This window comes from Hippoglossus hippoglossus, chromosome 17 (assembly GCF_009819705.1).
Source record: "Hippoglossus hippoglossus isolate fHipHip1 chromosome 17, fHipHip1.pri, whole genome shotgun sequence".
Lineage (NCBI taxonomy): Eukaryota > Metazoa > Chordata > Actinopteri > Pleuronectiformes > Pleuronectidae > Hippoglossus > Hippoglossus hippoglossus.
Window position 1 is genome coordinate 10674185 of NC_047167.1, and position 14436 is coordinate 10688620.

Below are 14436 nucleotides of genomic sequence, written 5' to 3' on the forward strand. Positions count from 1 at the left end.
CAAGTTTTAGAACTAAAATGAATGTAGATGTTACCTGTGAGTTTAACACAAGTGCAGGATGTTAAAAGAATTATTTATTAGAACATAAAAAAGCATTTACAGCAAATACCCGAGTGTTTTAAATAAGCACATTGTTAAATATTAAAAGACACGATAACTTAAAGTTCATGAAAAAAAAAAACACTAAAATTATCACAAACACACACACTTTACAAGTGACATTAAAAAGATCAATAACTGCTGTGAGAGGAAACTTTGGTGCCGGAGTCAAAGTCTGAAGATCTTTGTTCCCTAAATGAAAACCTAACAGAAAATTGCATTTCTGTGAGTCAGACTGCGAACGCTCCCTCATGCTGGTGGTGTATCCAACGTCACCTTCTTTATAAGAGGGACTCAGTTCGTACAGTTTTACCACTGCGCCCGACGTCCTTTACACACTTCTCCTCCATTGTTGTGCTCACGCTCTCCTTTTCCAAAACTGCATTCTTCTCCTTCTCCCTTTTTTCCTTCAGCCTCTTATCTTCTTTCCTCTGTTCCTTCTCCTCCCTTTTCTTCATCTCCTTGAGCTTTTTCAACATTGCGGACCGGTCACTTCGACTGCACACGCCCAGAGCCTGACGACAGTGAGAAGAGAGTGGACGTGTAAGTAGACGTTAGCGGGTTCAGATTAAAATTTTCCACTGCAACTGATTCGTATGATCACATTTGGCAACAAACATGGTTCAAGCCCACTTAAGTAGACTATTTACTACCAGTTAAGACATGCTGATGTACAAGGATGCCCTTCAGCATTGCTACACAGAGTACTGTGTCCCGACTGATAGGTACAAAGTGAATGCACGATCCCCTTTGTTTTAAACCTGGATCGTGGGACTTTAAACAACATTTGGTTGTCTGATCGCATTGGTGTCGGAGCAAAGTAAGCAGTTAAAAGTTCTGAAATACAAAGTGGAGCCAGACCAGGTGGTGATTTAAAAAGTGATCAACAGAATCTGAAATTCTTCAGTGAATGAGGGGAGATCGGTGTAGTTCAGCTGGGACTGGAGCGATGCGTTTTCTACATCGAGTGTTTCGAAGAGGACTTGCTGCTGCAACTGCTGCTTCAGTTTCCTGTATTTTGTCCAGAGAGCAAAGCTCAGTACATATCTTAGTAACAATTTTAAGGTTTAAAAAGGATCCTTATTTGTTAATTCAGCCAACTCCTATTTAAATCAGACTTTTAAACTCTTTATATATTGACGTGGCCTCAAATACAGTGGATCCAGTCACTTTTTTTACTAGCAGCTATTTTCAAACTTAATTACATTTCCAGACAAATAATTAGCTGCATTTTGAGCATAAATTCAAAAAGATATAAAAACAGAATAAAATGTGGAAGGAAATAAAGAAGGAAAATAATAATCAGAGAGAGATATATATAGATATATCTAGATATATCTATATATATTCAACATGGTCATTTACGGCTCACCTTGAGTTTCTCAGCGTCCATATTGAGCAGCTGTGAGCCGTTCACTCCTCTGGTGGCGAACTCGGACACGTGCTGATCCATGTTCATGGCGATTAACCACAGACAGACCTGCTGGTTGTTCCACTCCAAGAGGGGTTGACTTTGCCACTGATTGTTGTTGTTGGTGGGAACTGGGTCATCGTCCAACGTCTGACAGGACACCAGAGACGAGGACAGAGTCAAATGAGAGGAAACTGTAGCTAAAGAGGAGAGTAGCTTGGGAGAATATAAAAAGGACAAGGAGTGCGCTGTAGGGAAGGAAGTAAGCAAAAGGGAAAGGAAGGGAGGGATAGTCTCACCTCGGTGGAGGAAAAGGTGAAAGTGTAAGAGTGTCCAGAGAGGGAGTGATCAGAAGCATGACCCACCAAGCTGGAGCTGCCCACTGGAGAGCCAATACTCTGGAACCGAGAAAACAAACCTGGGCTGCTAGCACATGTCCCATCTACAGCATTCTTACCCATGCACGTGGTGTTTATTTTAAAAAGATCGATCTAAAGAAGAATCTACATCAGGAAGTGGAAAGAGAGGGGAGAGGATGTCATGCAGAGGAGCGTGGGAGTACTAAACACTGCTTTACCTGATCTCTTCGTCCTGTGGTGGTCAGGTACGGCAAACTGCTGCTGGACACAGACCGAAGCCTCTCCCTGCCTCTCCCCTCCTCCCCCTTCTCCCTCCCTCTCTCACCAAACCAGGGAAAGGGCAAGCAGGAGGGCATGGAGGTGATTGAACCAGACGGAGACACTTCAGGGGGCTCATCCACCAGGTCACCACGTGACCCCCTAGAAGGCAATGACTACGTTTAAATTCACATATTTTAAGCAAATTCTAAAAATATTAGGAACATTTTTTATTTTGAGTGGAAGGATGCAAGACAGGTCATGGATATAGAAGAAACTGTCAGTTCCCATCAAGCTTTAATATAGCTCCACATCTTTTTCTGAGGGGTGTTGTGCATAAATTAAAATGGAAAAGCAGTGGGAAACTGAAATAGATATTTTGGATCATCAGTTTTAAATGGCTTTTATTTATACCCATGTCAAATGACAAGTCAGGATATTCAACATCAATGCGCTTATTTTTGTACGAGATAGACAAGTTTCATTTTGTGCATGTGTGACGTTATCACACCTGTTGATCATGGACCTCCTGCTGCGTTTTTCACTCCTCCTTTTGCTGAGAGACTTGCGAAGGCCGCTGAAAACAAAACAGATTACAGTCATTGAAAAAAATCTCTCAAATTTATCAAGGATTTTGGACAACAAGCGACTGAGCTGTTGGGTGTCAGAACTTTGTTGTGGCTGAAGGGGAATCTATGAACTAATGTGGCTTTAAACTCATATGGGACAAAATGTTCAAATTTTAAATCTACGACAGGAGAGAGAGAGACAGAGACCCCACACCTGAAGTCTGGAAATTTCCTTTTCGACTTTCTCGAAGCGGAGGACTTGCATGGCGAAGGAGTGACAGGGTCTGTGATGTAGATGGGAGGGGTGAAGACGGAGCTGGTGGGAGGAAGAGGACTGAGGGTCGAGAACGAGGACGTACTGGACATGTCACTTCTGCTGCTCCTTTGTCCCACTGTGGGAGCAGACAATGACTGTCTCTTGAGTCGTTTCTGGACTTCATCCTCCTAAAAAGCAACGAGACGGGCGTCGGGACGAGTTTAGGTTTGACAGTTTTTGAAACAGCAAATTTAATGCCACGTCTGTCCACTTACCGGTTTTCTAAAGCTCTCTCGTAGTTTGTCTCGTGAGGGCGGGTGGCGCTTGGATTTCTGGGCCAGCTGAGCTCTGGCTATCTGAGCACTGGAGTCTAGACGCACTGTATCGGGGACAGGAATATACCAGTGTGGACCTGAGACAAACGGTTCCTTTTGTTTGGTTAGAAGCACATTTTGTTGCTAGGTTTCTAAAAAAAAAACAAGTTTCATTTTTCCCTCTTCATTGGCATTACGTCATTTAAAAAAAAAAAAAAAATGAAATAAACGGTATACTCAGTAACACAGCCACGTACCTAAGAGTGAAGAGTCCTCAGAGTTGTTCTTTCTTTCAGCTCCAGGCTCTTTCTTCTCTAGCTGCGCTATCTGTGACAAACAGAGTGACAGACGGTGTGAAAGCAGGAATGGCAGCCTCAGTGAAGTAAATCCATTCAGGATTGAGAAGTCCCCTCTCACCTGGATTTGCAGCCTTTCAACAGTGTCTCTGTGTTGCTCTTCTCTCGCCTCCATTTCTCCCCTCAAATCCTCCTCACTCTCCTTCTCTCTGAAACACATTGTTTGAAAAGTTAAATTCCTAATCTATGGAAAAAAGAAAAAATCAATTAAATAAAAGCGTCACACAATTTTATTATCTTACCAAATACACTTCAGTAGTTTTGGAGTAATGTTGTAAAATGTTATGGATGACACACTGACAGATTTTTATAAATACCTGTGCTGGTATTCTCTGACCAGTCTCTTGGCTTTGCTGTATTTGATCTCCAGGCTTTCTGATTGGCTCTGGGCATCGGCCAGTCGCTGGCTCACAACCCTGCACAGTGTCTGGGCCTCCTGCCAATACCTGATAACAGAGGGACAGTCCATTAATACGCTCTTAAAAACAAAAATTATCTGCATAATGTTACTCCACATTTTGCAGGCTTCAAGCTCCAAGCCCCCACTCTGTGTACTTTTAAACCTGAAATCACATCTACCATGGCAAAACACTATACACATACACAATACTTTACACAAATAAAAATAAAGCATCGCCTCTACAGCATCGTACTTCTCTAGCTTTTCAGCCTTCTCCTCTCCATCCTCTGCCCTCTGCTCCAGCTCAGCCTTCTGACTCTCCCAACACGCCTGCCGCTCCTCCCATGCCTTTAACTGCAAAACACAGCAACATATTACGCATGTCTTGATGCACGTCTACAATTAATAGGGTTTCAAGAAAGGCCCAAGAGAATATTCAGTATACGTCTTCGATCCTCTTTGCCAGTTTCGACACAACAAATTAGGTATTCACTGATCAGTTGGATGGAGGAAAGCCAGATTTCGGACTGAAAGGCAACCCAGTTATGTCACAGTGGTGATTACTTCAAGAAAAAGGCAGAAGAGCGAGGCTGAAGAGGAACATTGTTGGAACGTGGCCCGTGTCCTAATAACGCCGAGCCACCTCGCGCACAGTTAAATGGGTCAGACTGTTCTAAGAGTGGATGCAAACGTGTATTAAAGTGAGTACACTTATTGTGTGTGTGTGTGTGTGTGTGTGTGTGTGTGTGTGTGTGTGTGTGTGTGTGTGTGTGTGAGTGAGAGAGACTTCAATCTCAAATGAGTGACCTACCTTTTCTCTAGCGTGGTGAAGTTTGGTCGTTTTGCTTCGTAGATTTGACTGTAGCTACAGAGATAAAAAAAAAGAAAAGAAGAGGGCTTTGAATTATAATGGATCCTTTAGGATATTTTCATATGGAAAGAGAAACTATTACCCATTTCACATTATAAGGAAGGGATAATACAGACTAATATCTATTGCTCAACATTATACAACTTCAATGAAATTAATGCAAATATAATTGCTTTGTCTTCAATTCTAAAGGCCTCCCTTAGTGGGTTTAAATGCATGTCAGTGAGTCGTGGTTGAATACCTGCTGATATTTGAGGCAGAGCTGGTAGTTGTCCAGACTGGAAAGAAAAGACACATCCTCCTCTTCATCATCTTCCTCCTCTTCTTCTTCTTCTTCAGCCACCCAGTCCTTCTCTGACACGCTGGCATCATCATCATCATCCTCGTCTCCGCCTGCCCGTTCCCGCTTCATATATAAAACACACAGTAAACAGTGCAAGGAAACATATGGAATTCTTCACAACCCAGAAACTCTTCATTTAGAAAACACACCTTTCTGGACGTTTTATCCATTTCCAGGCTTTCATTGATGAGTCGTGCGACCTCACTCTGCACGCCTTCTCTCTCACGACCAATCACAAACCTGCAGCCGGAAAAGGCGAATAAGTTACAGCTGCAAGCACTCGACACTTCCCATAATGCACTTGTAGATTGCATTCTGGGACATTTTAGCTCGTCCTAGTAGCTGAAGCACAGACTTCACCTACAACATTGACAACATGGAAGTGAAGAAGCAAAATAATTCAGCCAGCAGCAATTTTATTTATATTTTATTTACACCTGTGCTTTTTCTACTGTGAAAATATCAAAATAGGTTGTTGCAATATATTTCCACATCACATTAATACAGACGAAAGCGTAGACTGTGTTGAACACAACAGTGGTGATGCGTTTAAAGACACTCCAATATTTAACATTTTGTTGTAATAAGTTTGAAGAAAATCTTCATCAGACGAAAAAACCTCATGAAAATGGCATTAAAATCGTGATGAGGTCACCAACCCCAACACTGGTATTACAAAGTTTTACTGACTGGGATTTAATCCTCAGATATCAGGTGTAAAGCATTCTGGAAATTGCCACCAGTGTTTTAACTTAACATCAACACTATGGTATGGTTTGGAAAATGGATGGCATTAACATAAAGTACACATTATACTGTGTGTAGCTGATCCAGTGGCCAGTAAAAAAAGAAAAGTTATATTTATCTCACTTTCCTTGTTTCATCTTTAAATAACTTCACTTCCTGTTTTAAAAAGGGACATATCAAACACCAGACCAAAATTTGTTCTGATACATAGCATCTAAATCAGCAGTGAGCATATTCTCAGTCTTTCTCCCCAGTGGAAGGAATTTATGGAAGTAAGGCAGGGCAGTACAAGAGACGGTCTGCTACACGTGTTCAGACAAAGCATAAGAATACAAACAATGCACAGGAACACCACACTGTGACATGGTAACTCACTTGACGAGGCCTGATGTGTTTTTGAGGACTGTGGCTGCAAACAGCTGGGAGACTCCGACCAAACTCACCCCATCCACCTGCACGATCTGGTCATTCACTTGAATCCTAACACACACACACACACGGGATAGAGTCACATCAGAAGAGCCAGACTGAATCCCCAGTTAACTAGAGACTGATGCTGAAATGCACCTTCCGTCCTTCTGCGTTGCTCCTCTTTCAGTTACTGTCTTGACAAAGATTCCAAGTTTTTCCAGTCCCTGGTCGGCACCTACACCCATTCCTATGATACTGATACCCAGACCATCATCTCCTGAAAAGGAACAGAGATTAGGAATTTATCCTCATATCAACATTAGTCATGGTAGAGTCTGCTACGTAATAAAGAGGCATAGGATCTGAAATGAAAAGAGGGGGAACACATCAAGAGAAACTTGGTGCTTAAAATAAGGTGGGAATATCTCTATGTTTCACCTATTTCATTACATCAGTCTTGTATTATTTTTGACATACAGCCCAACTAGGTTGTTTGGTTTGAGTATAAAGGCTCTACCTTCAACAGTTGCAGCAAATGACTGTAGTGACATAACGGATTACGCATTAAAAAGTTGGAAAAAAATACTGCTGTATCATAAATATGTCACTAAATGTGACCTGTTACATGATTTATTTTTCTTTCTGGCTTCACATGTGAGCCCTGACATGCAAATGGACAACATAACACACAGAAGAAAAACAGAGGGATACAAAACCTTTCTCTATCTCCACTGGAAAGACGTCCATCCTGTCCACTCTCTTCTCCAGCTCATACTCGGCCGAGGCGGACACTGGGTCAATATCCTCATTGTGTCTGTCGTAGTCTGCGTTAGAGTAGGTGCTGTACACCTGGAACACAGCAGTCAATATACACTTAAAAAATACATCAACACTGATGCAAAACTCCGGCCTAGTGCAAATACTGTTTTATGCATTGATAGCAAATACACGTGGAGCAGACTGTAAAGAGAACCATCTGCAGCTATTGACACAACAAGACACTGTTTATGTTGGCAAATCTGTCAGCGAGTGCGAGAGAATCAGAGTGAGAAATTCACAAAGTGCAAAGATATGAGTGAAAAAAAAAATAAAAAAAAATCACAGTGTGCAAACATAACTCCCATGTGCGAGTTGCTGATACTACACACTAACCACTGCTGCTGCAATAGTTTGCAATGAACAGGGCCAGGCTGCAGTGTGTTTTTGTATCAAGGCAGCTCTGAGCTAAGTGCTGACAGAATGAAGCATGTGGGATCTTGCCTACTCCCCCTCCCTTAATGGATCAGAAACATGGCTCTGGGCTAAAACCTGTCTTATATGGACTTAAGCAGCAGCTGGAACTGACAGTCGCACAAATCTGCAACGAAGAGGCTCCATAAATGCATTGCTTTAGAGACAAGTGACCCTGCAGCCGTCAATTCACTAAATATCAGATGCTGAAAGCCTTCATTTGTGTGGTTTTCTTAAAGATTTCCTTACCTTGATTGGTGCTGAGGAGAACCTGACCTTTCTCTTCACCGCGTCTGATGAATCCTCATCAACCTGATCAGGAACACCAGGAATTTCCTCATATTGTGATATACGCTGATCCTCAGCGTTTCCAAAGTCCCGTCCCGGTGATGTTAAATGTTCTGGAGGACATTTGGATTCACGATCACACACAAAAGCCTTGTTCTCAATCCCACAGATTACCGCAGATCCTGTCCTGTCCTCTTTGTCATCGTTTCCATCACTGCCTCCTCCACACACCACATGTTTCACCTCCTCTTCGGCGTGCTCAGACATTGTACCTTCTCCTCTCTGCCTTTTCTCCTCATTTTCAGACGTCTCCTCCTGTTGACTTTGCACACGTTCATCATTCCCCTTCCTCTCAACTTCCTCGTCAACTTCCCTCTCTTTCCTTCCAGCCCCTTCTCCCACTCCTGTATCTGTCATTTTCTCTGTGTTGTCCCCCTTTTCTGTTGACTTCTCCTCTTCTCGTGCAGTGAACTCTCCGTTCTGCTCCTCCCTTTCACCCTCCCGTGGTTCATCCACCTGCTGATACTTGTTTCTTACACTTTCCTGCCTATGGTGTTCTTCTGAAGGAACAACTGGCCTTCCTCCTCCTGCTGCTCCTCCTCCTGACTCCTCAAACACATCATCCTCCAAGGCCTCCACACTACTCCTGGCGATTGCGTTCACATACATTTCCTCCTCCACTTTAAACCATACTCTGATCTTTTTTCGCTCCTTCTCCTCTTCGCTCCCGTCGCTTTCTGACGAATCTGCATTTACATCGACAAGTTCTGCCCTCACTGGCTCCTCAGGGGTCAAGCAGAGGTCAAGATCAGTGCTTGCTGGTCGTTCTTCCTCTGCCCATGTTCCTGTGGTTTCACCGTGTTTGAGATGATAGGAGGGAGATTTGTTGGATGCTTCCACAGGGCCAGGAGAGTTACGGTGCCCTGTCGGTGACGTGGGAGCAGGGGGCTTCTGCGAGGAGATATTTATGACAGCTAGGTTTATGGATTCGTCTTCATCAGAGCCATCCTCCCTCTTCCTACTCGCATCTTCTTCTTTTTCCACCTGTTTGCCTCCTCCTCCTCCCCCATCCTCTCCTTCTACCTTCCCATCTGCCACCCCCTTGCTTCCCCTAACAGTCACATGTTTCGACGGTCCTCCGATCTCCATCACCTTGGTCTCAAACAACCTCCGGGTAACAGAGAACTTCTGAGCCAGGGCGGCTCTGTCGATATCCCTTATCTCATCTGACAGGGAAGGTCTGTCCTGCAGAGAGGATTCTGGGGTGGAAATGTTGGCCACGGTGCTCAGGACACATGAGGAACTCATGAGTGAACGTCCGGATGGAAAAGGCGAGGTTTGGGGCTGCGGGCTAGGAGAGACGAGGGGCGTGGAGCCAGAACTCAGAACCACAGCACCACCATCTTGTCTCAGCTGATGGCTGTCCATTTGGAGGAAGATGTTTTCTCTGATCTTGGTCCCCCTGTTGCTGTTGACCCTCCCTCTGCTGCCCGGGCTGCTGCTGGTGGCGTGGGACATGATGGGGTCTGACAGGCTGGAGGGCAGCCTGTTTGTATGCACAGACGAGCACCGAGCGGCAGCGGTTTTGGTCCCTTGCTGTAGGCTGGACCCGGCGTCAAATGAACACTTGATGGCATGGAAGTCAGACTTGTAGGTTATCCTATGAGGGGAGGCACTTCGGCCTTTGTTGTCCGTCCGCATCATTTGACAATGGAGGCTTTGTTTTTGTGAAGGAGCTGAAGAGGAGGCTTTTCAACGGGGCAAATGTTGAGCAGGTAGATATTTTTATATTTGAAGATGTGCTGGTACAGCAGAATGGCAGCAATGAGGCCAGAAATGTGCAGGATAATGGGGCTGCTGGTGATTTAAGAGGTTACTGCCTTTGTTGGATGGCAGCAGGTGACAATGGCAGGCTCTGGAAACTTCATGGTCTTCAGGTTCGGTTTCTCCACTGCAAACGTCTCCTGGAAATGCAAAAGTTTGAGGGAAGGTAAAGTTTTGACTCTCTGAACAGGTGAAACAGCACAACACAGTGGGGGGTATATTATAAATGAAATCAAACTACAAACTATCTAAGTGGCTTTCTCATGAAGTGATTAAAAACCAACATGTTCTGTCCCCGTGTACTCATACTCACAGATCTATTGGAAGAGCAGCTCCACCACAACAGTAAAACTAGCGTGAATACGTTCAGTTCAGTGAGATAATCGACACAGGTATTTATGATTTACCTGTAATGAATCCTCTGCGCGCTGCTTTAAAGTGCAGTCGGAAATGGAAGAGAATGGAGTGTGCAGGTACGTAGCAATGCATGTGCACACTACTACCCACTACTATACAAATTTTAGGATAGTCATTAGTGTTTAGCTAGTTTAGCTCTTAAAGTGTTGCCGCTGTTTGTCATGTAAAGAGCTAAATGTGGCGTTTGGAGCAGTCGTTCTAGGCGCTAAGCTTATTACGTTTGTCTGAATCATTGCAATACACATGCAGAACACCTCAATGTTAGCTTTGTGCACCCTTAAAGTATAACAGCAATATTTGTGGTGCATTAGCTTTGTAGCTAAAATGAATATATAAATAAAAAAGGAACGCATAAGAGTGGAAGCTGGAGTTTACGACGGCTTGAAAGGCAACACGTCTCACTAACCTGTGTGGAGAGCGCGCGCAGTTTAAAGGTCGCTACAGTCGTCAGGTCGCTGCCTCGTTCACGGACCTTCGGTAAAAAGCAGGTTTAGGCGTGAAACCCCCCGGATATTTGACTAGTTAACTGTAGTATCAGAATCGCAGTGTTTCCCTGCTCCTCTCCCGACTGCCTCTCCTACCGTAGGTGTTGTTTGTTTGCAGGCAGCCGGCGGCTCCCTCCGTCGCTGCGATAAATACAGACAGATGGCGACTCATGTCTCTAAATACTCTAAGTGGATGATCCGCCGGTAATCCTGTGTAAACTACCCCACTATCAGAGGGAGGCCGGCGGGTGAGTATAGGCACCAGCCCCGGGGCAAGTTAGTCTACATGTGGAGGGTTTAGTTACATCATGAATCTTAACAATATACTACTTACGTCAGCCTCTTCTATTGTAAAGTAATTTTAATAATTTGAGTAAGAATGGAAATATATAGTGTTTAAGTCCTGTGCATTTTCTTTAATAGATATTTTGGCATCATAAACTCTACATTAGATTCTGGGTGATCTGAACAGTAATGATACCAAGATCCTTTTCTCTCCATATCAGTCGATATTTATAATTATCACGACTAATGGATTATTATTATTATTATTATTATTATTATTATTATTATTATTATTATTACTGATTTTCCCTCCAGAGTGAAGGTTGTGGGTTTGAACTCTTTTAATTTCAGAGAATGACAAGCACTTTAAAATCCCCTTCTCTTGACACATTTAATACAACACTGAAGACCTCCATGTTATCAGACTTTTAAATTACTTTAAGTTGTTTTTATCCACATCATAGTAGTTTTTAATGTAAAGTAGTTAATTTTATTTTACCCTTTCTTGCATTTTGCATTGTTTTCCTTTATTCTAGAGCACTTTGGTCAACTGCAGTTGGTTTTAACATGTGCTTTATAAATTTGATTATAATTGCCGTGACAGCAATTCTGAGGTAGTTCTATTATGTGTTATACCTCATCACTGCTTACACAATGCATTATCCTTACATCCATATATATTGAGCTTTTTCTCTATTGCCAGTGATCATGATGATTATTGATATAGCTTTATCACCCAGCTCGACGTATACATATACTCTAGCTGCACCTAACACTATAACAACATGCAGGTTGCATTCACTTACCTTTACCTGTCTTTCAGCATCAGTGCCAGCGCCGCCATCTGCTGTGAGAGCCGATACCACAGTGACAGAGGCTCCCCTGGGCTCAGAGGTAAGCTCTGTGCGACTATTCACCTGTGAGCATGATGCAGGTTAGTACAGTCAGCGAGATAACCCACTATCCATCTACTGTGAGGCAGACGAGAGCAGTGATGCAGCACCTGCTGATGTGTGTGTATGTGTGTGCCTACCTGTGTGTGTGTGTGTGTGTGTGTGTGTGTGTGTGTGTGATACCAGTGGGTGAGTCGGTGCAGTACCTGTCTCTGTCTGTGAAGCTGGCTCGCGTGGCAGATGGACTGGACCAGACTTCACTGGACTGGACCGATCCGTGCGGTGCCAAAGAATGGTTCTGCTTGCTGTGACCTGGATCTGACTGGAGACCATTGTCCCAGGTGGCACTGGGACCTAGTTGATATAAATACTGGCCAATCACAAAAGCCCGCTCCTGAATGAGGCTAACCATGAGAGGATGGGGAGGGAGGGGAGAGTGAATTTGAAGCAGAGACGGTAAATGAGGGAGTGATGTCAGGGTGGTTGGCAAAGTATAGAGTGATTGTAAGATAGTGAGTGAGGGAGGGGAGTAGATGGAGACAAAGAGGAAAGAGAGAAATCTAACCTGGATTTGTTAAAGAGAGAAATATTCGGGGCGTGGTAGTCGTATGAATTGAGAGGTGCAGGTGGAGAAAACAGCACATTACAGGTATGATAAGTGCTGTGGAATAAAGGCAAATCAATTCTGTTTACAGCCGCAGTGGTGTTGTTTAGGCGAGCAGGATGAGAAATCCAAAGATCTGTGTGTGTGCCGTCATAATCCTCAACTCCCATTTCTCTCTCCAGAAGCAGGTCACCTTGACTTCTGCAGAAGTTTGTTTTGCTCCCTCCTCAGGCTCACGTAGGGATTTTTAGTTCAATTTCGTCCATATGACAGTCGTGTCTTCACATGCACACGTACACAGAGACACACAAAGTCACGGTTGAGTCTGTGCACAGTTGTAGTGTTGAGCTGCATGTGTCAGTTGCAGGTGGATGGATGAACGTGTATCATGTTTGGCTAAGCACATATTGTATTGAGAGCTAAATAATCTATGTTACACAAAGAATAGAAGACACAGGTTCATGAGCACATTTGCTTTCTGTCTCCATTTATTCTGTTAAACGGACAGATGTATTTTCTGATCTGAGCTTATCATAAACACTTTATATCTGTATTGGGTACATGTCAGGTGCAACAAGAATGCCTTACAGATAGTATAGATTAATGTCGACATTACAGAGTCTGTCCACCAGGGAGCACTGACAACTATATCTTCATCTGTCTTTGAACTATAATACCATACTACTCAGTACTTATCTGTGTCGCTATTATATCAGACAAGGATTCAATGGATCATTGTAAAAAATGTTAATGCAATGTATTGAGCTTATATGAACAAATAACTGCTATAGCATTAAGTGATCTTTTTTTATATTTGCCTCAAAAGCATCATTGTGATTTGTAATTCTAACTTTAATGAGCAGCTTCATTTACTCTGTTGATTTTAAATAGTCAAATAGGGGGGAAAGGACTGATGCCATCTTTAAACAGAGATACTGTCTGACAGCTGATATCGTGTGTGTGTGTGTGTGTGTGTGTGTGTGTGTGTGTGTGTGTGTGTGTGTGTGTGTGTGTGTGTGTGTGTGTGTGTGTGTGTGTGTGTGTGTGTGTGTGTGTGTGTGTGTGTGTGTGTGTGTGTCAGTGTGTGTCAGTCATGCAGACAGTCATGCCCCATATGGTTATCTGTTCAGTCAACCATATCTAGAGTTCCCCAGCTTCACGAGGGAATTGTGAAACAATCCTCTGAACATTTAAATATATACACACACACACACACAAAGTCAGCAGTTTAAATGAGCTCTGCACAGTTAGTTTCTACAGTGCTGTGAACTAGACTGTGTCCCTTTTTAAATGCGAGTTTTTATTGTTGCATCTATAAATCCATAAACATTGATACTGCCTCTTTGTGTCTGGATGTGTGAACTGCACATTTACTATTTAACACCACCAGTGATAGTGAGGTAATCCTGTCAAGATAAATATGTAGAGCGTGGCATCACAGAGTTATGGATTCAATCCCTTCCAGGGTTCAACCCTAATGAAATCCAAAACTGAAATCCATGTATGTGCTTAAGAAAGAGGCTCAGCCAAGACATTTCTGACCTGTATAAACCTCAGATGTACATGAATACTTATTTGTTTAAAACCATTATTTCATTCTATGCTCTTATGTTCTTTTCTTATTGTGACACACAACTACACCTCATTTTTAACAGTATGGCGAAAACCTGCTCAATCACCCGTCAGTATTACAGACATGCATGCGTGCAGAAGTGCCACTAAGGCAGGTGTGAACGTCCACATGCACATCATCTCAACAGGTTCATTCTCACATGACAATTCACCTGATGCAGCAGAACTAACTGCTTTAACAACATCAATGTGCAGCGGGAGGAGAAGGAAAAAGAGCCTGAATTTCAATAGTATTCCTCCAGCCTCCATTGTGTCTCATTCATCATGTTACAGACACCTCTTGTCTTCTTCTTACTGTCTGGCCTGCTGTGCTTTCCCCTGAACAGGATATGAACACATCCCCAAATTCCTCTTTACAACTGTTGTTCTCTCTGTTGTTCCCTC

General features: G+C 43.2%; 1 protein-coding gene across 8 annotated transcripts; it reads right to left on the bottom strand.

Annotated features, from left to right (window-relative positions):
• Nucleotides 1–63: 63 nt before the first annotated feature.
• LOC117777819 (neurabin-2-like) lies at nucleotides 64–11858 on the bottom strand. Of its 8 annotated transcripts, XM_034612801.1 has the most exons (20): nucleotides 10560–10667; nucleotides 8144–9876; nucleotides 7874–8044; nucleotides 7111–7243; nucleotides 6551–6671; nucleotides 6359–6463; nucleotides 5386–5476; nucleotides 5135–5299; nucleotides 4834–4887; nucleotides 4276–4376; nucleotides 3940–4068; nucleotides 3684–3771; nucleotides 3524–3593; nucleotides 3228–3364; nucleotides 2911–3140; nucleotides 2639–2704; nucleotides 2088–2289; nucleotides 1810–1908; nucleotides 1472–1660; nucleotides 64–614 (listed from the first exon to the last, which is right to left on the bottom strand). In XM_034612801.1, exons 2-20 carry the CDS (start codon nucleotides 9614–9616, stop codon nucleotides 381–383), a joined length of 3858 nt encoding a protein of 1285 aa, XP_034468692.1. In that variant the 5' UTR covers nucleotides 9617–9876; nucleotides 10560–10667; the 3' UTR covers nucleotides 64–380. The 8 variants fall into 8 exon arrangements, with proteins under 8 accessions (XP_034468692.1, XP_034468689.1, XP_034468690.1 ...); XM_034612798.1 differs by lacking the exon at nucleotides 10560–10667 and adding an exon at nucleotides 11730–11858 and having other exon boundaries at nucleotides 7874–9876; XM_034612799.1 differs by having other exon boundaries at nucleotides 3228–3331; nucleotides 7874–9876.
• Nucleotides 11859–14436: the final 2578 nt, after the last annotated feature.

What these genes read in the sequence shown, in the direction of transcription:
- LOC117777819 (XM_034612798.1), bottom strand. Translation starts at nt 9,616, where the DNA reads ATGATGCGGACGGACAACAAAGGCCGAAGTGCCTCCCCTCATAGGATA. An exon ending in AGGAAATTTCCAGACTTCAG is followed by an intron (nt 2,705 to 2,910) that starts GTGTGGGGTCTC and finishes TTTTGTTTTCAG; the next exon opens with CGGCCTTCGCAAGTCTCTCA. An exon ending in CCACAGGACGAAGAGATCAG is followed by an intron (nt 1,909 to 2,087) that starts GTAAAGCAGTGT and finishes TCTCGGTTCCAG; the next exon opens with AGTATTGGCTCTCCAGTGGG.